This window comes from Neodiprion virginianus, chromosome 1, assembly GCF_021901495.1.
Source record: "Neodiprion virginianus isolate iyNeoVirg1 chromosome 1, iyNeoVirg1.1, whole genome shotgun sequence".
Lineage (NCBI taxonomy): Eukaryota > Metazoa > Arthropoda > Insecta > Hymenoptera > Diprionidae > Neodiprion > Neodiprion virginianus.
The window spans coordinates 1,560,691-1,588,060 of NC_060877.1; the positions used below are offsets into that span (position 1 = coordinate 1,560,691).

General features: G+C 40.5%; 1 protein-coding gene across 1 annotated transcript in view; it reads left to right on the plus strand.

The window, feature by feature from the left end:
- LOC124298586 (uncharacterized) overlaps window positions 1-27,370 on the plus strand; it is a 35,306-nt gene that overhangs the window by 2,435 nt on the left and 5,501 nt on the right. The window contains exons 2-4 of the mRNA XM_046750777.1: window positions 4,476-4,526; window positions 11,964-12,074; window positions 26,968-27,168. Coding sequence (XP_046606733.1) covers window positions 4,476-4,526; window positions 11,964-12,074; window positions 26,968-27,168 — 363 coding nt within the window. The remainder of the gene's footprint in view (window positions 1-4,475; window positions 4,527-11,963; window positions 12,075-26,967; window positions 27,169-27,370) is intronic.

The window sequence follows — 27,370 nt, forward strand, 5'->3', positions numbered from 1 at the left end:
CATTCTCGATAATGGGATATACACACATTCATGCAATTATACGTATACTCGTATTACATGGGACTATCTAAGTAGGTAACGTTGCGCCCACGCCACGTTGTGATATTACGCGACGGTCGTCGCATTACGCACAGACGTGTTCAGTATCATCCTAAATTTGATTTTTTAAATTTCATTTAAATACCTCTGCTTCTTCGCTACAGTCGCGTGATTTTTTTGCCTATTTGTGAAATTTGTGAGACCGATATAAAAAAATATACTCGTTGCACAACTGTATTTGTCGCTTTGGAAAAAATCCCCAAAAAAAAGTAAAAAAGTAGTGAAATGAAACGAACAAATTATTCATTTCGGTATTGTATTATAAGACGCGTAACCCACATGGGTGGACCATTAATCGATGTAGGTATGCAAGTATACCATGTTCCACGAAGCGTACGATTGTGCGTTGATGAAATTTCTCTTACACGCAACTATCCGAGATTTAAAAGCGTCGTCGTCGCGCCGTGGCGACCAATTTTCAGATAACGCTGATGACACACGCTCTGCGTGCCGCATACATCGCTATCTGTGTAGCCTCGGTCCTTTGTGTGGCAATTTTACCGTCGTACATTCTACTCGGCGCCTGGCGCCTGCGAATCACGAAATGCGAGTTGCGAATTGCGATACGGTACAACAAGGGGACGTGTATAGGTGGATAAACGATGCCGTAAGAACCTCGCGTTTTAAAGCCAGCCACCAAGTGTGTCGCGACAAAGAAAAATATATTTATAAATAATAACCGCACAGCCGTACTTCGTATGTAGAAGAAAATATTCGTCGTCTGCGGGACATTGTATTGTAAGAGAATATGCTATGTTACGCACGATTTTATATTAGGGTGATCCTTGTTAGAGTTGTTTTTGAATTTTTGTGCTCCTGGGGGGTTTGAAAGCTTTCAGATTGACGAACACAAATCCCTTGAATATTTCAGCTCTCTGTATCAACTCTAAGTACTCCGCGTTTTGATCGAAGTATCTTATGAAAATAATATGGGAAATAGTTTTTTGGTCTTTGAAATTTTATAAGTCGTTGGCGAATGTACCGACAGCAATGGGGAATGCATATTTCTGTAGGGAATTGAACACTCCGCAAAAAAGCTCTGAGGCATAAAATTTGTAAATGAAAACATTCGTACGTTAATTAACGTTCAAAGTTTAATTTATATAAAATTATGGTTCCCTCAAGTACAGCAACTCTACAATCAACTCTATCGTAAAATATATGAAATTGTTTTTTCATCATTGTCGGTATATTCGCCAACGACTTATAATATTTCAAAGAGCAAAAAAAGTTTTCCCCATGTTACTTCCTGCGTAAGATACTTCGATCACAAGGCGGACTATCTCAAGAGTTGACACAGAGAGCTCGAAATTTTCCGTGAACGTCTTTCTTGTCAACTTGCAAGCGTTTAATCCCCTGGGAGTGTAAAAATACAAAAACAACCCCTATTAACGACCACCCCAACATACATATATAAAAAAAAAAAAAAAAGAAACGATGTAAAAATCTACGAATAGTACATTTTTCGTATGTTTTTACCCGCTGTTTTTCGCGCACACGAGTGAGAAAAGTAAGTGAAAGAGAGAGAGAGAGAGAGCGAGAGAGCGGGCGGTGAAGGGAGGTGGACGCGGCACTTACCAATAGCCGCTGCACACAATCAAAGTTACGATGGGCGGTGGACGAACGAGGGGCGGGGGAGGGGGAGGACCGACAGGCAGAAGGAAATGAATCTAAAAATAAATCGTATATTCGGCGGCGAGTCAGGTTGTCGGCGAGGGGGTTGAAGGGGGGCCGGCGCCGACGGCGGTCGGAGGGTGGGGTGGTGGGGGGGGGTTCCTGACGGCGCCGCTGCGTGTCATTGCTGGCGCCAGCTAATTGTCGAGGCCAGCCGCAGCATGAGCCGAGTTGCTTGCCGCTGCTGCTGCTGCTGCTGACGCTGACGCTGACCGAACCGACTCGTCGAGTCTTCCTTCTTATTCCTGCCTCCTGTCGGGAGAGACAGACTCTGCTCTGCTCTCTCTGCTCTCTCTCTCTCTTTCTCTCTGGCTGTCTTGTGTCTGGCGACGAGAGTCACCTCCTTCACTTCGATCTTTAGTTTATTCGTACTTTACCGATAGGTAAGTAAATTTCGGTTTTAGGTATGTGAACTGTGCAAAGTTGAAATTGATATTGGTAAGGTTTAAAACGTGTTTATAAACGAAACAGAAGATTATCGCCATTTTGCAATTTTAGAATGATTTTTTTTAAATGTTATTTTGTTCTTTTTTTAATTCATAGCCGAACGGGATGCTATTCATCTTATGGCAATCCTGCGTAATAAACAAAGTTGCGGAATAAAGATTGTTTATTTTTTTTTTTTTTTGTTTATTTGACAAACATGCGTCGTTACAGTAACGTTACTATAACTTCAAACTCGTGCGATGCGTTATTCGGTATATTCGTCGAGGTATTTAGCAAATTTTTGAGGAATTTAACAAATTACGCGTTATAACAGACTACAGCTGCGTGTTATAATAGACCGAACAAACGAAATATCAATCTACGTACACACGGAAGTTTGTACAAATTTTATGTATCGTTATATATGCATGCATACGCGGACCGTTCGTCATTAATAAGCCGCGGCACTTATCTCTCTAATTAGATGGTTATCTCACTGCTTTCAAATTACACCCGGTCTCTGTAATCGCTGGATTTGGTGGTGGTGCTGCTGTTGCAGGTGTTTTTTGAAAGAGCATTTCGATTACATGAGCTTACGCGTCGTTTCTATACGTACAATGTAACACACGTGACTGAAACGTCGTGGAACCAATTAGGCTGTACATGCGTCCTCCCACTTTATGTTAGTTATACATGTGTAATGCAGCAACATGTTCTCTTTAATATATATTAGAGATGTAACGTTGATACGTTGCGTATAGAAAAGCAACGCGAGGCTGAAGTTAGACAGCCGGAACGTTCTAATGTTCGTTCGGACAAGGTAGCGAAGTTCGGAAATCAAAATTTTGTGAATACCCTGAATCTGTTTAAAAAAAATTCAGCTTCGTAAAAGCAGCAACGCCGATGCGATGTGCGAAATTTTTCTAGGCGTTCGCGAATCCTGCATAATATAATCGATGTTATTGCGTGTGTGTACAGTGATTAATCGATCGTTAGATCAATCCACGTAACTACTTGGTTATGGGCGTAACGATTCGAGCTGTAAATAATTATTGAAACAATTGAGCAACACTGCATCCTGCAGCAGCACAAAATCAGCTTTGATGTATGTGAAAATACGTCGGCTGTTGCTGTTGCTGTTGCTGTTGCAATCGTCCCCGTAGTAATTGTAAAACTCGATGTCTTAAAAGGACAAAATATTCTATGTACCGACGTTTTATACTCATCGGTCAGCCGTCCAGCTAGCGAGTGATCTAATAATAGAAACCTTCCTATTTTGGAAGCAAAAGTTATTCCATATAACGGATATCGCGTTCCTATTTCACGTTTGACATAATAAATAATAACGCGTTCGGCAGCATTCGTGACTGGAATATCGTATTGCTTTTGTGGTTGGTTATTATTCGTCGATTTATCGCTCTACACGTTCTTTCATTTAGGTCTAAAGAATGAATGGTATGAAAAAAATATTACCTTACGTTCGGAAAATTATCAATTATTCATGTAGGTAGTTACCTACTTTTTTCTCTAGTTGCAAAGACGGAGAAACCATACTAGTTAAAAATATAATTGTACACCTAATATAAAACAATTATCATTATTCTGGTTAGACTGCAACGCGTCTCTCTCTCTCTCTCTCTCTCTCTCTCTCTCTCTCTCTCTCTCTCTCTCTCTCTCTCTCTCTCTCTCTCTCTCTCTCTCTCTCTCTCTCTCTCTCTCTCTCTCTCTCTCTCTCTCTCTCTTTCTTGCAAGCCGCATAATTGCACCCATCAAGCAGCAGCGGATTTCTGCGAATAGCACATTTTTTTCGAATCCGCGGATTGCTCTGCAGTGCGGGGAGAGATATGTGGAGCAGTTAAGCACACTTAATAGCGATGGCGAGTAAGCTAAAAATAATCGATGTATCGATTAATCGAGTCCAGCAAAAATAATGGAACACGTCTCGATTCAATCGGTAAAAAGTAATCGATACATCGATTATTTCGTGTTTATTTTCAAAACACAGGCATATGAAACGAAAATTTCGTAAATTTCAGTACGTAGTCTTAATAGAAGAATTTTTTTTTTTTGATAATTTACAGTTTTATTCAAAGCATTTTTTAATTTCATGTGAAAATATTTATTTCTCTTTCACTTGTTATATGGAATAGATACTTAGTAAGTAAGATAATGACAATAATTGATCTCGCGGTGTTTTTAAAATGTTTGAATGTTTTTTTTTTTTATCTCTTGCAACGATCGATCAATTGTAATTCTTATTGTTTTTATCTTTTCAGAGTCGCCGCCACCTCCCTACTGCCTTATTGCCGATAGGTTAAGACCCGAGGGTGAGTAACGTGCAAATTTTCTTTTTCACCTATATTTTTAAACATTCTACATTTCACGTTGTACGATATATAATAATCGTAGACTCGTACGTAAGAGTCGTCGTACGTGAATCGTGTAACGAAACGAACAAATCGTCGACACTGGGATCGGCAAATCATCTCACCGTTTTCGGTTAAATCGGTCGTAACCTTCGTCAATGCTCTAGAATTAGACGCGTTACAGCTTTTAAGGGAAAAAACTGCTTACAATTAGACGTTGGTACGCGCGTACTTGTCGCGCACATATGGTCTAAATCCGTATAAATACCGGTTACACCGTGTGTGCTATAAGGTTACGTGAGAGAGGATCGAGTCCACCCAGTTATATTTATATATACGCTTGTAAGTATGTACAAGGTAGAGCCTGGACGATGTTCTCGGACGAGGCGTTTTATTATACACGTGGCGCAGGTGCAATGCAGTTTAATTCACTACGCATATACATACACGTATGCATGCGTAGGTATAATCGATTGTTACATGCGTGAGCGACGAGACTCGATTTTTCGCGATCAGCTTACACGCTTCGGTCTTTGTTATGTCCTTTATGTTTATAATTGTAATTAGCAAACTTTTTCCTTGAAAAAAACAAGAAAAAACAATAAAGCAAGAAAGAAAGAGAAGGGGATCTGCGATCTTGACTACCTAGTCGCTTCCGCAAGGCTTGTAAAAATATTTTACGTACATTGTAGGGTGTTTCAGAAAAACATAATTAGCCATTTTACACCATGAGACCTCGTAAAAAGTTGGTTTCAGGCCGAAAGAGAGGTTCTGTCGAAAGATGAGCGTTCTACGTTACGTCGAAGATCACGCTCGGTTGATTTTGTACTTGTGTAAATTTTTTTAAATTTATGAAGTATCGTTATCAAGATTTTTTTTATTGCTTGCATCAATCATGTCAATTTACATCACAAAAAAATACCCACACTTGTAATATCAAATCTCCAGTTCATGTTTGAAAAGCGTATCTGACGATCTTTTTCATTATTAATTCAATGTCACAAAATATTTCTATAATTTAACATGAATTTTAAATTTTAGAGAACAAGATTCCCAGACAATATATCGTATTGTTGTAGATCGTGATCCTTCGGTTGAATATAAATGTTGGGAAAAAATTAATAATTGAAGTGTTTCAACATGTTTCATGACAAATTCAAAAAGAAAAAAGAAAAAAAAATGCTAAAAGAAAGTGAAAAATCAACTGAGCGTGATCTTCCAACATAACGTAGAACGCTCATCTTTTCACAGAACAATCTTTCTATTTCCAATCTATATTTACGTATGATATTTCTAATCTATCCTGGGTGTAGAAAATGCGAAGGACGAACTTGCAATCGAAACGTCCCGATCCCAAAGAGGCAAAACGCGCGTTAAAAAGTCAATGCATGCCGGGCTCTGTCTGCGGGATGGTATAAAGCCTCTCTCTCTCTCTCTCTCTCTCTCTCTCTCTTTCTATTTCTCTTTGCATCACACACGCCGTATACGAACGCGCGTGTTACCGGGGTCAATATCTTTCGTTGATAGCACTAGAGCTACTCGGCTCAACTCTGCTCGAATAAACTGAGTAGCGACTTGCAGCATTAACGCGCTCTCTCTTCGTATTTCTCTCTCTCGGCTCAATGGCTCTGTTTGGCCGTGATTGTTAATATTATACGTAGGCAGGTACGCTTCATTCTCAGTTCTCGAATTTAACACTGCCGTGTTTTAAACGCATAGATTTCACGTATACGTAATATTCTACGTTAACGGGTGTCACGAGTACGTACATAATTGTTAATCGGCAATCGAAGAGATTGCTGTTGAACAACGTTGAAGAAAATAAATCTTACGTTTTTCTATTCATTTACAGTATTCTGCAAACGTCCAAAGTTTGCAATTTCTTCTTTCTTGCCTGCAGATGCTGTTCGATCCTTGTGTGATTATTCTATTTGCTCTCACTGTTCTTCCTTACTTTTATTTTATTCTTCTCATTTCATTCGTACAAATATTGTAAGCTGCGTGGCATACGCGAGCTCCTGCTAAATGATATCGCTCTTGATTCTTCGGTGATATACATGGTATATTTATATATATGCATGGAGGGATCGAATTGTCTATAACGTAGGTATTATGTAGGTACGTAGTGTTAAGTTGAAGAAATGGAAAGAAGAATAACGCGTAAAAAAATAAAAAAATAAAATAAATAGAATTCAATTTTTGCAACACATCCTTTCTAAGTTTCAAATCGGTCCCTTCATTTATACCAGTCGTACAAAACGCACTGACTATCATAAAAACTACACGTATTTTGAATTTAAAACTTTCGCAGCTTACCGGCACGTGTTTCAGTTGACGTAGGGGCTTGATACTTTACAGAGATTTTTTCCTAATGACTTGGAATAGATCCGGGGGGCGTTCCAATAAAAAAATGTCCGACCCCCAAACGAGGACCACCCTAAAACACACACACACACACTTACGCAGAGAAAGAGAGAGAGAGAGAGACACGTGTTTGAAATCTACGTCACGCGTAAAGCTAAGATTTGTTTTCTCTTTTATCTTTTTTTCCGACTCATTTCGGACACTTTTAATATACACCCGCGTGTTTGTGCGGCATTCTCGTTGTTATTACTTTACGTATTATACGACGAGTGATGATTATACAGAGCTAGTTGTACATATTTACAGGTAAATGCGTGTTCGTGCAATACCTGCGCCTAGCTCGTGTATATCGTATAATATTGTATATCATCGTACAAACGTGTAGTACATAATATACAGCGAACGCATCATATATACCCCCCCCCCCCCCCCCAATCATATTTTTGTCATTGTTGTTATCATTGTTATTATATTAATATGCACGCACTTGTACGTGACATATGTATGTGCATATACACCATGCTATAACGCGCGGTACGTACATATTTCTTTTGACGGGCGGGATTTCTTATCGTTATAAGGAAAAGAGAGGGGAATAATGAAAAACGAAAAAAGAAACACTGCTAAACAAAAAAATATTCACTCCGCATCGCGCGTGTAGCGATTTCGTCAAGGTTACTACATAGTATAGTATATACTTATGTTTTGCACGTATCTTTTGGTCTATCATTTCAGATAGATGTGCGTATAATTTGTTCATGCTCTATTATAGTTGCTGATGTAGTGAATTTTTTATTTTCTCATCCTTTTCACCTACACTGATCGTGAGAGGAAAAAAAGTCATTGAATAAACTAAATTCGCGGTCACGGGTGGCGGAGTAAACATTTATTTGTATCAATTCAACGTCAATCAGTCTAACAAAATCTTTGGTTTATTCAACAAAATATTTTTAGACGAACAAAAGTATATTGTCGAATTAAGTAAGTAGACGTTGTGTTCGCCGCGTTTAAAATTAGTTGAATGAAACGATTATCACTCGTCTCAAACAATTCTTTCCCTACGTGTACAATCAACGATTTCTGCGAAGTAACTTCTCTACGGTATGTAGTAAATACGATGTAAACGTATAAAAATTGTTGTTCATTCATATTAGAAACTATAGATTCTCCCTCTCACTCTCTCTCTCTCTCTCTCTCCCTTTCCCTTTATAAATTCTTCTATCTCTATACGTCGCTCTCAAAGTCGGAACACGAGAGAGGAGTGAAACAAACGTCTTGAAGAGAGCATCGCCAGCAGCAGCAGCAGCAGCCACTCGACAGCATCTCCTCGGGCAGCAGAGAGACCAGCTCTTCGACCGGGAGTGGCTCAATGACATTCCAAGGCTTCCTCGCGTGGTCGTGGGGCCCGTTGCTTTCTCACTAAAAATCCATCGTTTCCGGATTGGGAAAATTGCCGGCGTCGTACCGCGAGCCGTATATCTCCTTTTTTTTTCCTTCTTCTTTTTTTGCCGGAAAAAAAATTTCGCCCACTTGTATTCTCAGTTAATTATTATTGAAAGAAAACGAGAGCGATGACGTAGAAGCGAGAGAGAGAGAGACAAGTGGTGAGAATTTTAACAGAGGAATGCCAGTGATGACGCTGTCGTCCTATACAGCAAACCTGCACTCCTGATCTGAAAAATACTTTTGACGAAGAAAAAGACATTTGCACGAAGAAATTATCAAAACAAATCTATCCATTTATGCATGCGTGTGCGCGTCTGAATGCGTGCGCAACCTTTGTATGGTCGGTTATAAAAAACTTGTGAAGATATGTACGTTTTTGTATTTGTATGAAGCGACGCATGCGTGGGTGTAGGTGTATATAATTCTTTATTATACGTGCATATATTCCGTATACGTTCACGTTCATTGACTAGAATGAGAAAGAGTGAGACAGAGAGAGACAGAGAATTCAATGATCTGTATACGTATCTATATATATATATATATATATACATATCCGGTATTGGGAAAGTGATTAACGACGTTACGGGTTTATTTTATTACACGGTCTAATCGGTGGATAAAATACGTTACGAAATTTACTACGGGGTACGTATGTTGTATGTAAACGTAAACTTGTAATAGAAGAAGAAAAAAAGCTCAGAAAAAGCTACGATTCTTTATTACATATTATATTCATTCTGAAAATTTTCGACATATAATTTTCACTTCCTTTCTTCTAATATTCTTTATACATTGTCTTACCGTTTCTACGTATTATGATTATTAATAATTATTTGCTCTGTTCCGTTCGTCAATTTTTACTAAAACATTTTCAATTTTTCACGGTGTAATATTCAACATGGCGTACGAAAAAACAATTTAGCCTAGATTAATTATTCTATAAAAAAATTAAACAACAATCAAACTACCGGCACCCTTCAACACCGAGATCGAGCATTGAGACTTTGAGGATCATCTTTTTTCAAGGTTGGCTCGAGATTTTTCAACTTTGAGTGTAAACATTTTTTTCTGAACGGCCAGTCTAATACAGATGTAATCCCCCGTTAGAGAAACTTTTGGCTTTACGCTTTTACCGGATCGACGCGACGCTTCGGAGTTGGTCGCGACGCGACGACGCGGTTCGTCAGGAGAACGGAACGCTTTCGCGGTACATTAGGGGGACCTAAAATAGCTCTTTTAGACGTTTCCAAAGTCCTTAGCTCTTTCTCTCTCGCTCTATACGAACGGAGGAGGAAGAACTATTTTTTCCACATTATAATATAGAAACGCGTCACGCTACACGCTGTAAAAATTCGCTCTTTCTTACCTCGATCGTAAAATTATTGTGCAACACGGTGTACGAATAACAGGCTGATATTTATGCAATACATTTATGGAAAATAACGATTCGTATCGGAAAGGAATAATGAAACAGAAAAAACTCTTATCGCGAGTGTAAAAATCATGTTTAAATGATCTTGTCTCAATCTGTTGTTATACACTGAGAAACAATTTTTATCGGTGCGATTCTTAAAATTCGCGAATGTGTAATACAATATACAATTTAGGGTGATCCTTAGTTGGGGATCGGACAAATTTTCATTGGGATGCACTCTAAATCTGTTCCAAATCATTGACAAAAAATCTGTGTAAAGTTTTAAGCCTCTACGTCAACTGAAACACGTGCCTCTAAGCTCCGAAAGTTTTGAATGTATAATACATGTAGTTTTTATAACCAGTTGTTTCGTTTTTACGATTGGTATAAACGAAGAGACTGATTTGAAACTTGACAGAGTTGTTGCTTACGGTGATAGGAACAAACTCTAATAATTTCAAAATTTTATCATAATTTTATAATGTATATTTTCTTTTATATGAGCTTAATAGCATCACATTTATTAGGATTATATGCAAGCAAACAATAATTATAAAATTTTGAAATCTAAACTATTTGTATTTTACATTTAAAACTTTCGGAGCTTAGAGGCACGTGTTCCAGTTGACGTAGAGGCTTGAAACTTTACAAAGAATTTTTTTTCGCGATTTGAAACAGATCTGGGGGGGCGTCTAGATGGAAATTTTTCTGGTCCCCAAACGAGGACCACCCTAGACATAAATATTCTCACTGACAGGGGATGAAATTGAGTACTTTACGCGTTTCGAGTACCCGTAATACTTAATGAAATATCGGAGTCCCTAAATGAGAAAGACAGTGACATTCCCCCTGCAGCTCGAAGCTGCGTAGCGATAACAGGAAACGGAGCTGCGTTCCTCTCGAGGGAAAAGCAGCCAGCCAGCCAAGCATGGTTAGAAGCGTTCGTTCCTTCGCCTTGGATATAATGTCGAGTCTCGGAGTCTACAACCCAAGAATCTTGAAAGAATGCGACCGACCGACCCACCGAGAGAACCGAGAGTCCGACGTTTGTGACGTCAGCCTCCCTCTCTCTCTCTCTTTCTCCCTTTGCCTCCTTGTTCCTCCGCTGCTGCTCCTTATTTTTCTTTTTCTTTTTCCATGGTTCTTTGCTTAATGAATTATCTGTACAACCTTCGGTCTCTTGCCCGAAGCCGTCACAATTATTGTGCGCAAGTTTCGTCGTTTCTGGACATGGCGTATATACATTCACCGATTTGCACGCCGATTTATTTTCTGCGCACTTTCGATTACTCCGATCAGCTCGAAAGTCGATCGTTGACATTAATCGGTATTCACAGTTTTGTGTTGTTCGAAATTTTTCTCCGAACCTCGGCGGTTAAAATCGCGTTTCGATTCACGTAACCCGGCTCGACACGATCCGATCTGTGAATGACAAGATATTGTAATGGAAGTATCGCCGCCCGGTGTACAGAGGCAGGGTAATATATTATTATATTATGTCCCTGTCACAGCTTCCATACGGTTGTTTTGTCGCGACGATCGAGTTATGCAATAGCTTAGTTTTGCGTGGAAAAATCCTATCTCCCTCTAGGTATATTAATATGTGTCCTCTGGGTGTAGTAATACGTGAGTCGAACACGCGTACGGAAGCTAGTCAGTCGGTCGCGAATCCGACTGGCAGAAGTAGAAGTTATCGAATACGACAAAGAAGAAGAAAAGGAAGAATAAGAAAAAGATGGGGGGGGGAGAGAGAAACAGAGAGCAGCAAGCCGCCACCGCGTCAAAATAGCGTCGCGCGTTTTTTCCTCTTTTTACGTTATACATACACGACGTGTATACACGCATACGTAATATTATACGTATGCATACTCGCACACTCACGGAGGAATTATTAAGACGACTCGCCTCACGAGAAAAACAACTTCGCGGAGGCGAATTTAAAAAAAAAAAAAATTTCCACCCCACTCCCATTTTTTTTCTCCCCACCTAATTCAATGTAACTTTCATTCTCATCCTGATCGTTATCTATTTATGTACTTAATTTTTACTAGGCTTGATTTTTTTTTTTTTTTTTTTTTACTTCCATTCCTGTTTAGAGGCAGTTCATTTAGTTCAGTTTTTTTCAACATATATGTATATATATACAAGTTTTCCTCATTGATGAATTTCAGATCGTGCACCGAGCGAAGGTGGAGGCGAAGGAGACGCCGACGCGGTGATTAATCGGCACAGAAACGCAAACCCACCACCACTTCCCGGATCCCTGACTACGAACGGTGAAGGTATTTGCAATTTTTTTACAAGAATACACCATCGATGCTTATCGTTAATATAATGCACGCGGATATTATGTAGAACGGTGTGTCGATTAGGTAATAGGATTTAGAGACGAAAACAATTTGCTCATTCACAAGGTGAGGTGAGGTGAGACACGTGGCACGTGGTGTGAGGCCAACCAGCTGGAAGCCGTCCTCTCTCTCTCTCTCCTCTCTCTCTCTTGCTCTCGCTCTCTCGCTCTTTCTTATCTCATTATTATTTTTGTTACAGCTTCTTTTTAGTTTTGAATTTATCATTCTCCCTTACTGTGGTTCTTTTTCTTTTTTTTATTTTTTTTGCACCAAACGTTGTAACATTATACCTGTCCATATACAAACAGAGACTCGATCACGCGTTTGTGTAGACGTTCATTAATCGGTTAGGTACACATCTTTGTTGTATAACTTGACGATCGCGATACGATGAATGCGGATTATCGACAAATGCAAGTTACTCAACCGTATTATTAAATTGTTACGGTGTAATTAAGTTAACTGGATTAGATTATCCATGCTGAAATTGCATTTTTAAACGCGAACCGAACACTCGTCGCCTGATGTAGACATTTTACGTGGGATAGTAAATTTTATATAAATATTCGACGATACGGTATCTTCTTTTCAGGCTTGAAATATCCACGATCCGAATAACTCCGGTACTCAATATCCGTATAATTTTTCAAACTTTGAACTGTATATGAATACATACGTAATATTTTTAAATGCATATTGTGGAAAAACTATTAGACGTTTTTGGAGAGCTCGTCGAGACCTTGAAAACTTTTGAGCATACCTTTCCGTTATTTCCAAGAGTTTAATCAGCATTCGCACGAGTGTTTGATCCCATTCCGAATAAGCTTACAAATTTCGTTATATATCGGAAATAATCGATCTGGTTTTAACGAAATGTATCCTAAAACTGGGCCAGACATTTTAGCTATCGACAGAAAAAAGAATAATCAAAATCGGTTCGGTAGTCCCCGAGTTACAAGCGAACATACACGCAAAGAGAGACTTCGAGTTTTACGTATGGGGCATTCCACGCCAACTCCGTAAACGGTTGACCATGACGTTTTATTAATTTCACCAAGGATTTTTTCCGCATTAGTACGACCCTTGAAAAGCTTCCAAGAAATTTTTGAAATATTTTTTCATCACTCGTCCTTAAAAAACACCCAAATTGATTTTTACGGAACAAGAAGAAGAAAAAAACATTTAGTTTACGAAATGAAACATTTTCACCCAAGACTCGGACTGGGACCTCGTGTTTTTTATGTTTTAATCGTCTTTTCTATTTTCATACCTGTTAAAAATCTATTACAACGCATACCGCATCTCCGATTTGATTACCGACTTTTTAAAATTGTTTCTTCAGTTCTAAAACACACTCCAACACTTTTGGCGTTGTAATTTTTTTCAAAAAAAGCATTCTTTGAAAAAAATGGCGAGGGAGTTTTTAAGAACGGGAGAAATAATTTGATAAATCCGTAATGAAATCGGAGATGCGGTATGGTATATTATCAACAGTTTTCAAGCAGTTGTGAAAATAAGAAATAAAAAAAAACTATCTCCCACTCTGAATCTTTCGTGGAAATGTTTCATTTCGGAAACGGGATAAAAAAAAATCTCGGGGTAAAGACGAATGATTTGAAAAAAAAGTTTTGCAAAAAATTCTCGGAAACTTTTCCAACGGTCGTTTACCAACGCGGAAAAAATTCCAGGTTGAAACTGAAAAATGTCATGGTCAACCGTTTCACCGAGTTAGCGTGAAAAGCCCCCCCCCCGTATACGGTTGGAGAAGAGAAGAAAAGAAGGCATATATATGTACGTAATTCCGATCTTGGCAAGTGTAAGTGACACTCGTCTTCTTCTTCTTCTTTGGGTTCTCGAGGAGCCGGTCGGTAAGGTTGGTGGCTGCGTCTCGACGCCGCTCTGCCCGAATGCCGGGTATCTAGAGAGAGGGGCCGAAAGGACGTCGGTGGGTTTGAGGTGGCGGTGGGGGCGGGGGTTGGGGGGGTGAGAGGGGGTTTGGCTGGCGCCAGACAGCTGCCGCATGTGCCGCGACCTCGCTCGGCTGCCCTGCCATGGCTTTGCCTCTGCTTTTGCCTTTTCCTTCCTTCCACTATCGCAACCACCGACGTTACGAACGTAACGCACAACGTAGCACGTACAACGCTGTGCTTTATTGATTTATTTGTCAGTCAAGTTTTGACGCTTTTCTAACATCAGGTATATAAATTCTATCTATGTTGGATATATTATTGTTGAACGTAACGCATATACGTATATACCTACTGTACACTTGTTGACACATCTATCTCTCTCTCTTGCCTCTCGGTTGATACGTGTACGTGTGTGTATAATTGTGCGTACCTGTATCAGGTGTAATGTATAATATAAACGTTAATAGGCACGGGATGTAATTTAATTGCAAGCGCGTTGTTTTCGGGTATAGTATGTATGGATGTGTGATTGGAGGAAAGATGGTTGTAGAGGGAAAGGTGCACCGTTTCACAGTTATCTGAACGCTGTTAATTGTACGGAAAAAATTTAAAGGACGTATGGAGTATTTTTATTTCGTACTATATGTAGAGGAATGATCCAGTTTTGCTGTTATAAAGCAACGGATAAAAATAACGTGTCTCTAATATTGTCATACTTAAATTAAAAGATCGAGTTTTTTTTTTTTTTTTGAGGGCGCCGAACAATGTTTCATGATACATAACATAATCGATGTTGACTACAAAGTTCATGTTTTATTTTCTAAATAATTGAGCAATACAGCCATTTAACAGAGTTATACTCTCAATTTAAATCTATTGTTAGGTTTATTGTCGGTCTGTGTTTCATACTTATAAATTATGAACTCAATATGCATAAATTGTGCAATATAACGACATCATCGCAGGACGCGTGTCGCGAAAATTATGATGCATAACGGCGAGAAATACTCTGCATCTCGGGAGCATTGCAGAGCAGCAGGAGCAGCAACAGCAGGAACGGCTGCGAAAACAAGGATCATGATTCAGCGCGAAAAAAGGAAAAGCTCAAATAAAAGCAACAGGTTGTCCGCGGAACGCTTCTTCTTCTTCTTCTCTTATATAAGTTGGGTTTGGTCAGGTTGGCTTAACTCCGGTTATATTATACGAACGCGTTCCGCATCCTTCGCTTTATGGACATCCTGGTCGTATTCATCGTCGTATGCACGATGCAACAGCTATCACTCAACGGGTTATAACTTTCCTTCCTTCCTTATACGTGTTGTTAGGGTGTTGACGAATTTTTCTTGCCCCCCCCAAATTAACTTCAAATAAGTCAAAAACAATCGCCTTATTTTTACGTCAACTTTAAGATCGTCCGCTTTGTGATCGAAGTTTCTTATGGAAATCAACGAGGGAAAAGCTTTTTTTCTCAGTATATATTTTATTACAAGAGTGATAATGTTCGAAAAAATCTGTAACCGCGAGGTTTTGGTGAGAATTAGTGCTCCTATCTGGGAAAAAGTACACATCGTCGTACGAGGCAATCTAGACGAATGCACACCCTCGAAATTCGTCTTCTTTTTTATTTAGAGGAAGTGCAATTTGTATAGATGGTACGGTGGTACGATGATGTGAATTTTTTTTTTTTATCACTCTTACAATGAAACTGAGAAAAACAGTTTTTCCCACGTTAATTTCCATAAAGAAACTTCTGTCACAAAGCGGACTAAACTCGGTAGAGTTTGAGGTAAAATTTGAAGTTGATTTCGGAAGGTGGGGTGGAAAAAATTGCTCGACACCCTGAACAAGGACCACCCCAACGTATTGTACGTTATATGTAGAGGATGGCTTATATTTTCCTTATTTGCTTATTTGAAATTTCTTCGTGTACTCGATGTAAAAAGAAAAATCTTGGAACAAAAGCCCACGGCGTCTGCGTTATACTATACTTATACGCGGGTAAATAAAAAATGTTTTGAGATGTTCGGTAGGTGATAAAACACCCCTTCGACTCGTACGTAACGCACGGACATCAAAGGCGCGACGTAAATCGATCGAGGGTCAAGGCCGTCGTTCGCAGCTTCCCTCACGGTCGTTGGTTCGTTATTTGATCGCCGGCGGCTGACTCGGCGGGTTAAAGGGGATGTTTTGGGCTCCTAGAAAAGCACGAGCTTATTCAGCGGTGTCCTCGTACTTTTATTTACCGTATCCGGTATCCGGTATTTGTTATTTCGCCTGATTTCCGCTCTTCCGTTTTCGTCTCGTCCTGTATTCTCGAAACGTTTCCTATCGTCCAGTTCCAACCACGCTCTCCTCAAAATATCGTATTATACCGCGAAGCGTGATTATTACGCGCGGTATGCAATACCCGACGTTTCAAAGCCTGCGGTTCACCGCTCCGACCGAGCGAATGTCGAAACACTCGAGCAAATTTATCTCAAATACATGTGCTAACCAACCTCCGTTTCTCTGTCTCGCTTCGGATTCTTTCCTCTTTCTCAATTATATTTATCCCCTCTTTTATACTTGAACCGCACTGTAATACAACTGATGAGATTGCAACCTCGACGCGCGGTTGTCTCTCTCTCCTGCACACAGCTGACGAATAATTACCGTATACCTGCACTGTATAATAATAGTAATGATAATAATAATAATAATAACAACAATAATAATAATATCATCATCATACCGTCTGTCGGAAAAAGAAGAAAAATATAACAAGGAATTTGACTGATCTGTGTATGTCATGTGTGTGTAATTTGAACGAGAACGAAATCGGTTGTCTAGTCGTCGGGAGTGCGGAGCAGACAAGGGGGGGCGAAAGGGGGGGGGGGGGGGGTGATTAAATGAGTTCCGAACGCTGAACAAGGCTGGTAATTTTACGTATATGCCTATGTATGTATGTATGTGGAAAAGGGAACGAAATGGAAGAAGGGTGCATCGGGTGAAAAGCCTGCGGCAACGAACGTGGAGACCCTGTGCCAGAGTTGGTTTCTGCAACTTTGCATATTTTAAAGTTTCGCCATTTTCTAAGTTCGACGTTTGCGTTCGCGTATTGCATTACGAACATGCGTGTATTTTGCGAACATATCCGCCTAGGTGGCAACCTAGGATAATATTCGTACATTAGAAGGTAAATGCGCGTATGTAACAGCTTAAATCGCAGATCGATACTTGTGGTATGGATGGTGTACGCGTATAGGTATAAACATTAATGTTCGTGTGTAATCGGACGTTGTATTGTACGTACTTCGCATATATATAATATTATATGCGCTTCGAACAAAAACTAATCTCTCTCTATTTCTTTTTCCGTTTGTTTGTAGATTGTAGGAGTGCGTAGGCTTGATAAATGAAAAATAGTTGATAACGCAAGGCGAAAAGGATATTATCTTTTTTATACCGTGTGTTAAGATTGTTCGAGTTGGGATGCAATTACGGGCTAGTATAAATTATATATATATGTGTGTGTGTGTGTGTGCGCGTGTGTATAAATGTGAAAAATGGAAGTTTCTTTGTTATTTTTCGCGTCATACCGAAACAACGAATTGAGAGAGTAAGGAAGAAAGAATGTGAATGAACGAATGACAGACCTTAAACCAACAACTTGATCATCGCTGAGGTAGCAAGCGTACCTGTCTTATTACCTCTACACATACCGACACAGATATTACACACGAGTCGACTGCATCCAACCAGTTGCAGGTCAGTCATTCGGTTGATCCCTTCCGTTGCGGGAGGACGGGGCACGTGATTCAGGTAGACGCAATGCACTTTTCGTCTCGTCGAAAAACCCTCAAACAAGAAGAGCGAAGCGATAATCGGTCAGGCCTCGAAGGCCTCTCGTCTCGTCTCCTCTCCTCCGTCTCTCCCTTCCTCGAAAATCCGCCCGGCGCATCCCGCGAAGGGCTTCTTCACCAACTCAAAAGAGAGAAGCTACGCCGGGAGGCCAAGCGATCGGTTCGAATAGGTGCGTGCAGCAGGGAGGCAACGGAGGCCTGTTTGCTCGCTTCGGTTGCAGCACGATGGCCGGTGAGGAACAAGGAATACGTACACACTTGGCCGGTGAATATGCGGTGTGTGCCGACGCCGCCTGCCTTCGGAGGGGGGCTGGAGGGGCTGAGAGGATGATGAGGAACAGGAGGGTGAGGGGGGAGAGGCTGCCAGGCGGCGCCCGGTATGTGGCGCCTTCACTGGCGTCGGGCCATCTTTTATTCTCCCATTACAAGGCACATCGACGCGTCTCTTTCTCATACACACGGGCAACACCCTTGCACGTACGTGCGATACGTCGTACCTATCTATCTATCCTTTATGACTTGTTATGCGGACGAGAGAATCGTATATGAATCGGCGAAAAGAGCAACGACGGAGAGGTCTAGGTACGATGGGAAAAAGAGAGAGAGAGAGAGAGAGAGAGAATGTAGGTAGGTACGTACAGTATGCATACCCACATAACCACATACTTATATATACGGACGACCGCGAGACGCGAGGCATTTGTTTGCAATTTTACGACCGGTCCGACTGGGCGCCGATTTTTGTCTGTGTATTTGTTACACGTACGAGTTGTGTAGTCGCAATTGTAAATGGATCTGTACGTACGTGCTAGTAGGCATGTAGAGTATAATTGTAGCCTACCTGAAACGTGCATAATATTGTAATATATAAACGTATCGTGAAAGAGATGCGCGTGCGGTGTGTACATTTTTATTACACAATTATAATGTGTAAGTTTCGATTCTCTTGCTTGACGTATTCGTGATTTATTGTTATCAGTTGTTATTGTACGTGTTACAGACCTTTACGTGTTTTAACTTCTAATTTGTGTTATTAGTTTTTGATAAATATCGCGATCATTGACGACTCGCTCGTGTTCGGGTATACCAAATTATTGAGAGTATTTGTTTGTTCAGTTCTATCTGCATACCTGCAGCGATGAAACGATATAGCTGTAAACAGTCGTGAGAAGAAGAAAGAAAAAAGGAATGGTTAAATTGAAAAAATATACACCAGCGTGAAATTTCTGTTTGTGTAATTTCTCGTCTCCCGCTGCAAGGTATTAAACATTCGAATATTGATTCGCACTTTGAGAGATGGGTCTATATTGCAATTTCGTTTCTTGTTTTTACCTTTTTGTTTTTTTTTTCCACAACTCACAACTTTTGAAACTTGTCGAAAATATACACAGGTAAACGAGTATATATACGATGACGAGTGTATCTTAATACCCTGTACATAAAACACGCGTCTATTTTCGCCGTATAATCTGCGATTATATCTACCGGGATCGATCTGATCTGATTTGATTTGATTTGATTTGATTTGATTTGAGAAATGATTCGAACCTTTGCATGCTTCGCGCGTTCGACAAACTGTATTACGTTAATAATAATGCACCGCCATGTATGTTTTACAAAACTCCCAATAACCTTCGCGTGTGCGATAAATTGATTTGTGAAAGGTGGGACGGAAAAATTCCGAAATGCACGGAGAGCCGCAATATGCACTGTCGCATCGTAAGTGCGTGACTTTGATCTCCTTATCGCGAGGGAGAAAGAAAGACAAAGAGAGAGAGAGAGAGAGAGAGAGAGAGAGAGAGAGAGAGAGAGAGAGAGATTGATGGATTGATGGATTGAGTGACGCGACGCGCCTTTCTCTATCGCTCCCGTCATCGTCGTCGTCGTCGATGGTTACACAGCTATCTTATTCTCGGCGACGAACTTTCGGCCCTGTCTGTATAACGCACTTTATACATACGCAGGTAAACATACCTACACGTGTATGTGTCACAAATATGACAGATATCACGACACTAGAGATATCCACGTACGTGTACATACTCGAAGTCCATACGGTATATGATATACCGCAGTAGGTACGTACCTACATTTCACGGAGTGTTTGTTGTACGTTAATATACATCCTTCTCTCTCTCTCTCTCTCTCTCCGCATCTCTCCTCGACTCATACACGCGCGTTCCGTACGCTCTGGTATATTTAATGCACCTATACCTAATACCTACGCCACTATATGCCCAGCCATTATCCTACCTTTGCTCTTCGGTCTCTCGGCAGTCGGCAGGAAGGCCGTTTGAAGGACAGACGAGAGTCGTCCGTGTATATCTACCTCGTACGTGTGTGTAGGTACGTACACAGTGACGGAGAAGGAGTGTATTAGAAAGAGCGACGTCGCGTCGCCTCGTGCAGTCATGGGCCTGTGTTAATTGTTGCATGCATATGCAGACACGTTGCGTTCCACGATGCACACCTTGGGGAGGGGGGGGGGGGGAGGGCGATTAGATACGTTGTTAGTCATACACACTTAAAATTACTGCTGCAGAATGTCACGCGAAACCCGCGTTATTCCATATCGTCTATATTTTGTGTATCCCTTGACGTTGAAAAAGTACATGTAATCGTAGGTTTCGGATGCGAAACTTAATAAAACCTGACATATGTAATACGTTGAACACCGTCGCGTCATTATTATTTTGCTCCTTATCGCATTGTTGCATATAATTAATCAAAAATCTGCCAAAGTCCGCTCTAACATTCAGTCGTGTGGTTATTCGTCTTTCTTTTCTTTCTTCATTAAAATTGTTTACGCTTCGCGCGTACATTTAATTCTAACAAATTGAAAGAGAAAAAAAAATATACAAATACAAAATTTAAAAAACAAAAACGAATATTGCAAGAAGAAAATGTCGTTGCCTGGACATTATTGTAATGCATGCGTACGCGTGTGTAGAGCTACGTATAGATTGTGCATAAATGCATACATGTAAATTGCGCGAGGCGCCGGGAAGAAACAAGTTTGTTTTGTCCGCCAGCTAGTGTCGAGTCGCATTGTGCAGCAAGCACCAAGGTGTACGTTATGAGCGCATACGACGAGTCTCTCTCTTTCCCTCTCCCTCCCTCTCTCTCGTGCTTTTACTTGGAATTTACATGTATGATATACACCGCACGACCGTTTGTCGGCAGACATGAAAGCAGCGTGCAGACTTGTACAAATGCCGCGGCGGACGTTTCGCGGGTAAAACGCGTCGCGTCCGTCTGCGTTCGTTGCGTGTGTTTATAATGGATGCAATATTATTGCCCGGTGGAATGCAGCTTTGTTTAATAATCGAGACGCACATAGGTGTACGTACGAGGTGTCCGTCCTAACGATGTTCCAAGTTATACCTATGCATACTTACGTGTGTGCACCCGGGCACGCGTCGAAACGTTGCTGGTGCGAAAATGCGAGAGGGCGAAAATATGCACGTACGTATGGATGTATGCGGTGAACCGTTTACATTGGCGATAAGCCGCTGCTGTTTAAAAAAACGGTGTGATAAAGTTACAGAATCAACCGAAGCGGAACACTCTTCTTATTATATACATAACACAATATTATACGCACGCTTGCGGAATGTAAGAGAGCGAAAAAAAAAACAGAAACAAAATTAAGAATACACGCATACGTAATTGTGCAAAGAAGATAAAAAGAGGGGAAAAAAAGAACGGAACATACGCGGGGCTTGGCCCCGTTACACGTACGGACGTACGTACGTATGCACGAATGTACGTATATGCGTGCGCATGTGCGTATGAACGTATGTACGAATGATTGCGAAAAATCGCTCAAATCGCTCCAAATCTCGCCGGTTTCTACGAAGTAATTACGAACGTTATGTGCGGTCGTTCACGTACGCGCGTGACTTTGTACTTTGTGTAAATGTATGGAACGTAAAATTGGCATGCCATTTCTCAGACGTGTATACACGGTACGTAATGTATACGCAGCTTTGCTATTCGCGAGTTGACGTATCGCATACACATGTATGCTTCGTATGTAAGCGCTTACGTTGCTTCCTGATCATTTTTAAATCACTACAATGTATGTACATCGGGGTGGTTCATTTTAAATTTTTGTGTTTTTTTCTTCATGGAAAAAAAAAATTGTCGCAAGACGATACGATACGAAAAAGATAAACTAATATACATACAAGTCCGTAATAAATAAATAAATAATATTACAAGAATTGGTACAGCGACCTCTAAATATTTTCCTACCTCCTCCAGCTTTTGCGACAATTTTTTTTTTTCAGTATTCGTCACAAATTTTTCCAGTGGTATCTGTGAAAAAAAAAATTGGGAAAGCGAACCTCCCTGATGTACGTGTATGTACATATGTACAATATGTGTATGCACGCATGTATGTATTTAGATATCAATGAGTATGAGACCGAACGTTGCGAGATTCAATTTCAGCCCGCCTTTCAACTCGCGTTATACGTACGTATATCGAAGAACATACACCTATCCGTATGCGTGCGCGTGTGTGTGTGTGTGAGACTTGTGTGCCGTAGCCTTACGGCTGACCCTTGACCTCCGACCTCGTCACCTATAACTTCCGACCCGCTATCATCCGCGTATATACGTACACGAGACGAAAACACCAAGAATTTACAGCTTGTGTTATGCGCGCTTATAGTTGTTACATGGATACGCGTAATGAATAAATAATTATGACGATAGCGTTGAGCGTGCGATACAATAACGCGCCTCGGGATAAATATTATAATCATTATTGCAATACTGTATAGAATAATTTATGTATAATTAGATGTATCGAATATGTTTATGTGGTTTGTAACGGTTACCGAACGGACTGGCCGCGTAAAATAGGCAGCGGAAAATTCACGGAAGTTGGGAAATCCGAGGATACGGAGAATTTCGATCAATTCCTTTGCTAATTTCGCGAAGATCCAAGAAGCCAAGTTATACCGTCGGCTGTCGATCGGCATTGTCGCAATTATTTTATAACATTTTCAAACAACAATTCTACGAATTCACGCAGTTAAAGGTACAATGACGATCATAATTGTCGTACAGTCTCTACGGGTGTGTCTATCTATAAATTATACATCACGCATCGGTGATCTGCATAATTACGCTATTTTGTTATTTAAATTTGATTACTTCATTTTTTTCCTCGAATTTCGTACGACACTTTGTACAATAAAAATTGGTCGCTAATTAGTGTATAATCACCGTTTTCACGATTGTGATGCAATTCTAAAATTATATACTCATTGTCAGTATAAATATAAGAATCGAGAATACGTATAATAATTGTAAAATGATTAAGTCGTCTCACCGCGTCTTTTTTTCAAATTTCAATTCGATCATCTCATCCTTTCGAAAAACTCTGAATCGATTTGAAATTTTTCTCAAAGCGATCGCAGAAAAAAGAATAATCAAAATTAAGTTTTATGTGTATATGTGGAGAGGAAGAGATGTAGATGTAATAATTTGCTAGCTGACCGGAGCGAATTTCCTAAACTCGAAACTATCGCGCTAACACAAAAAAAAAAAAAAGAAAATGAAAAAGAAAAAAAACTGATTCCCGTATGAAACATTTAAACATCGTTCACGTGACACCTTAATCGCGATTTATTTTAGGTGGAGAGGCGGAGGGGGGGGGGGGGGGGGAGACTCGGAATCGGTTTGCGATCGGCAGGCGCTGAGACGGCGGCGTCGCGACGATAGACGTCCTTGCTCGACGCTATACGGCAACCAAGTGACGTAATCCGTCCGATAGCTCGCAATCTTGGCGCCGCGTTAACTCGTAATATCTATTTTTATACACTTCGGAGAGGTTTTCTCTCCCACCACCTCTACCGTACTCGACGTGTGTCGTTTCGCCGGTTCTAGCTCTCGGGCTTCGCGTGTTACGTAGATGTGAATGTCGGATCGAGGGGGAGACTCGCGGACCTTCTCCTATCACCCGGTATGCACACCTAAACACCTTAGGCCGCGTACGTCGTCGTAAAAACGCGCGGAGAAATTTAATTTTTTTTTTTTTTTATTTTTTTTTATTTTTTCATCATTCATATTATACCCACCGAATCGTTTTACACAACGTTTGCACGATATAACGTGTTCGAATGTTGTTTCAATTACAAGGAAATCTCTGGGTATCTTTGTCGCTGTCTCGTCGCGCCGAATCATCGCAACACAGCCACAAGGATGTATGAATTACTTGTAGTTGTGTATCAATTGCGTGTTGAAAATTGTATTTATAATGTATGTATACGAGGAAATATTGGACGGATTAATTTTGCCGTTACCATAAAGTTTGGCTGAAATTTGACTGAATAGTTATATTTGTGCCACGTTTTCCTTCTCTTACGTAACTACTCAGTTTTAACAATATTTAAACATTACCGCATAACGATGAACAGTTTTGCATAATCTAGCGGCAACTGCAGAGCTGCGTAATAAAATGAGAATTATATTCGTTGCAGGGAAACAGGTCAGACATTCGGTACGAATTATTGTGCGTTTGATTAAGTACAAGTTCAATAATGGTTAAATTTAAGAAGGAACGGAAGTGATTTCGATGTAAGATGAATGCGGGAAAGTAAATTAATTTAAAAAGAAAATTGTGTTATTTGGGATTTCAAAAAAAAAAAAAAAAAACGTTTTTAACACGCATGCCAACATCCCCATTTAGCTGCGATAGCTATTTCTGGTATAGAATATGTACGTATATTATACGGATCAGGAGAGGCGCTCTTTGCGTGATGGAAAAGACGAGAAATCGTGCTCGGCTCGTGCTCTCGGACCAGTTTAATAACTTTTTATGCGACAGGATGAAAATTATAAGATAATTGCGAGCTGCACGAGGAACGGCGAGCGAGATATACACTCGACGAGTTGCACACGACCGTATGTTACAATCTATGGAACGCGTGTAACGTACGTACAACGTCGCGTGGGTTGACCTCCAGACGCGGTTGAACTACGACGCCCCCCATTCTCAACCAGAGCCCTTCAAATTTTCACTTATAGTGGTGAAATTGTTGCTGAATATGTATGTGGTTCTGTCGGATTAAAGGGGATGCGTTGTGCCAAAAGATCGGCCGTGTGACAGTTTCCGAAACGTTCCGAAAGCGACAAGTTGCGAATTTTTTTAGCACGAAACTCGAAGCAAAGAAATCAAACTTTGACGAAAGATAAGAGCTTCGAATGGTCCGAAACCCGACGCTCAAGGTTCCGAAAATGCGAAAACGATAAAATTCAAACACCTCAAACATCGACATTCCGAATGACTTTACTGGCTTTGTGAAATCTCATCACTTTCAGCTTTCTTGGTTTCGGATTTCCGACCATTCGAAATTTTGTTGTTTCCACTAAGTAATTCGGAATTCGGCGCGTTTGGAACTTTTCAAATTCGGAACTTCAACCCCGCCCCGCATACATGTGTAAGATGATTAAAAAAAAAAATCAATCTTTGACCAACCGGCATCCTTAAACATAGAAATTTTCGCAACGAATATCGCAGGCCGGTTCTCGACCTCTGCGACGTTGCGCTCAACCACGATGGTTGTAAAAACCATTAGTTCCGGGATGAGGTTGCAGCAGCAGCAGCAGCAACAGGTTGTGCGGACCGACGAGACGCGACAATTCTCTTCCGCCCAAGTTTTGATGGATGGGGGAAATCTCGTAATAAACCTCGACGAGGGGATGCGGAACGCGGGTCCATTTTAAGAGGGAGCAACAGGTGCTTCATCCCCAAGGAATTTCGCCCACCCCTCGCATCTTCGCGATAACGCAGTACACCCGTAACGTCGTGATCCCATTGTCTGGCCAATGCGTATTTTTGTTCCGCCTTTACTCGAGTTCTACAGCGTTGATCGCGGCGAGGGTTCGATCGAACTCTCGTCTCTTTCACAATCACGATCACCAACTGCACACTTTTTCTTATACTCGTTAGCTATAAGTAAATGATAAAAACTTTTCATTGGCGTGTAACGTTCGCGCGGCGATAAAAAGCCGAGCCGGTTTATTTTCGATTTATATATACATATAGTCGTTGATTCGGCAATGAGTCAATCGTATTTATCGATATTTTGCGTTATGTATACATATAATACACACGTCGCGCACACAGGCGTATAAAACTCTTCGTATTATGACCAATAAAACGTATGTATAGAAGGTGGACAGGTATGTAATATCAGATTATCTGATCGTGCTACTTGCGCGAAACGCGAGTGAGTTTATAAAAATTTTCATATCTCATCGTACGCTGCGCTTATACCTGCTTATTATTTACCTACCTTGAAGAAAGAAATTTATCACACGACCTGTACGCGTGCATACCCTGTGCTTATCCCTACAGGTTGTAGGTATACGTGTGTGTGTGTAATCGATGCCCGGTTTTATTAGCGTTGAATATAAATATTGAATTGATTGGAAATTAATATAAGCTTCGTTGAGCATCGAAAAATCACTTGTAATTATACACACAGGATGCAATTGGATTACATATTAGCTCCCACGTATGCGTACATGTAACGCTTAAAAATAACGCAAAACAGCGCGTGCAAGGAAGAGTATAATAACATATGATGTCATTTAAAATAAAATACACATTAACGTCAGACTCCCCTACAGACGTCCAAATTTTTATTTATTTTTTTACTTTTTTTTTTATTTGCAAAGGTATGCAAGAAGGCGACGCGGCGTCGCGACGCCGGCCGTCGCTATATAACATCTTGTTATTACATTACGTGTATCGAAGTGTTTTTTTTTTTTTTTTTTTCTCACCGATAAACCGCGTGCGCGAAATCTGCAAGGTCTTGTCTCTGTACATACGTACACATATATATATATGTATATTATTTATTATATCCGCGCGTAGAAAAAAAAACCGAGTATAATAGCAAGAGTATGTTATACATGTGTAAAGTAATTAGTGGAATTGCAAAAGAAAATAAATGAATAAATAATTTGCAATTTATTTGGCGTACAGAGAATTTCCTCACAGCTTATTTAATTAAAGATAATCACACAAGGGTGTTTCCAAATTTATCGTTTCAGACGCATCGGGACAGCGGGAATGGTGCACCCTGGCCTACTGGGAACTCGGCGGTAGGGTAGGTCGTCTCTTTCCCGTCGAACCGTCGACGGTAAACGTGTTCGACTCCCTCCTTGACGGAGACGGCCTCTGCCTCGCGACCCTTGCCGAGAACCACTCGACTTCGCCGGCGATTCAGAGGACTCGCAGCAAAATAGGTCTCGGTGAGTATCCCCCACTTTTTTAAGGGGTAACACGACTCTAGGATTGTGGAAAATTAAGTTTAAAAAAAAAGGCAATTTCAAAGATGTCTCTCTCCCCGCCATTTTGCATCAAAATGGTAGTGAAAATTCTTTTATTTATATTCTTTCTTCATACTCCTAAAATATCAATTGGTCACTCGATAATTCCTTCGCATAATTGGCA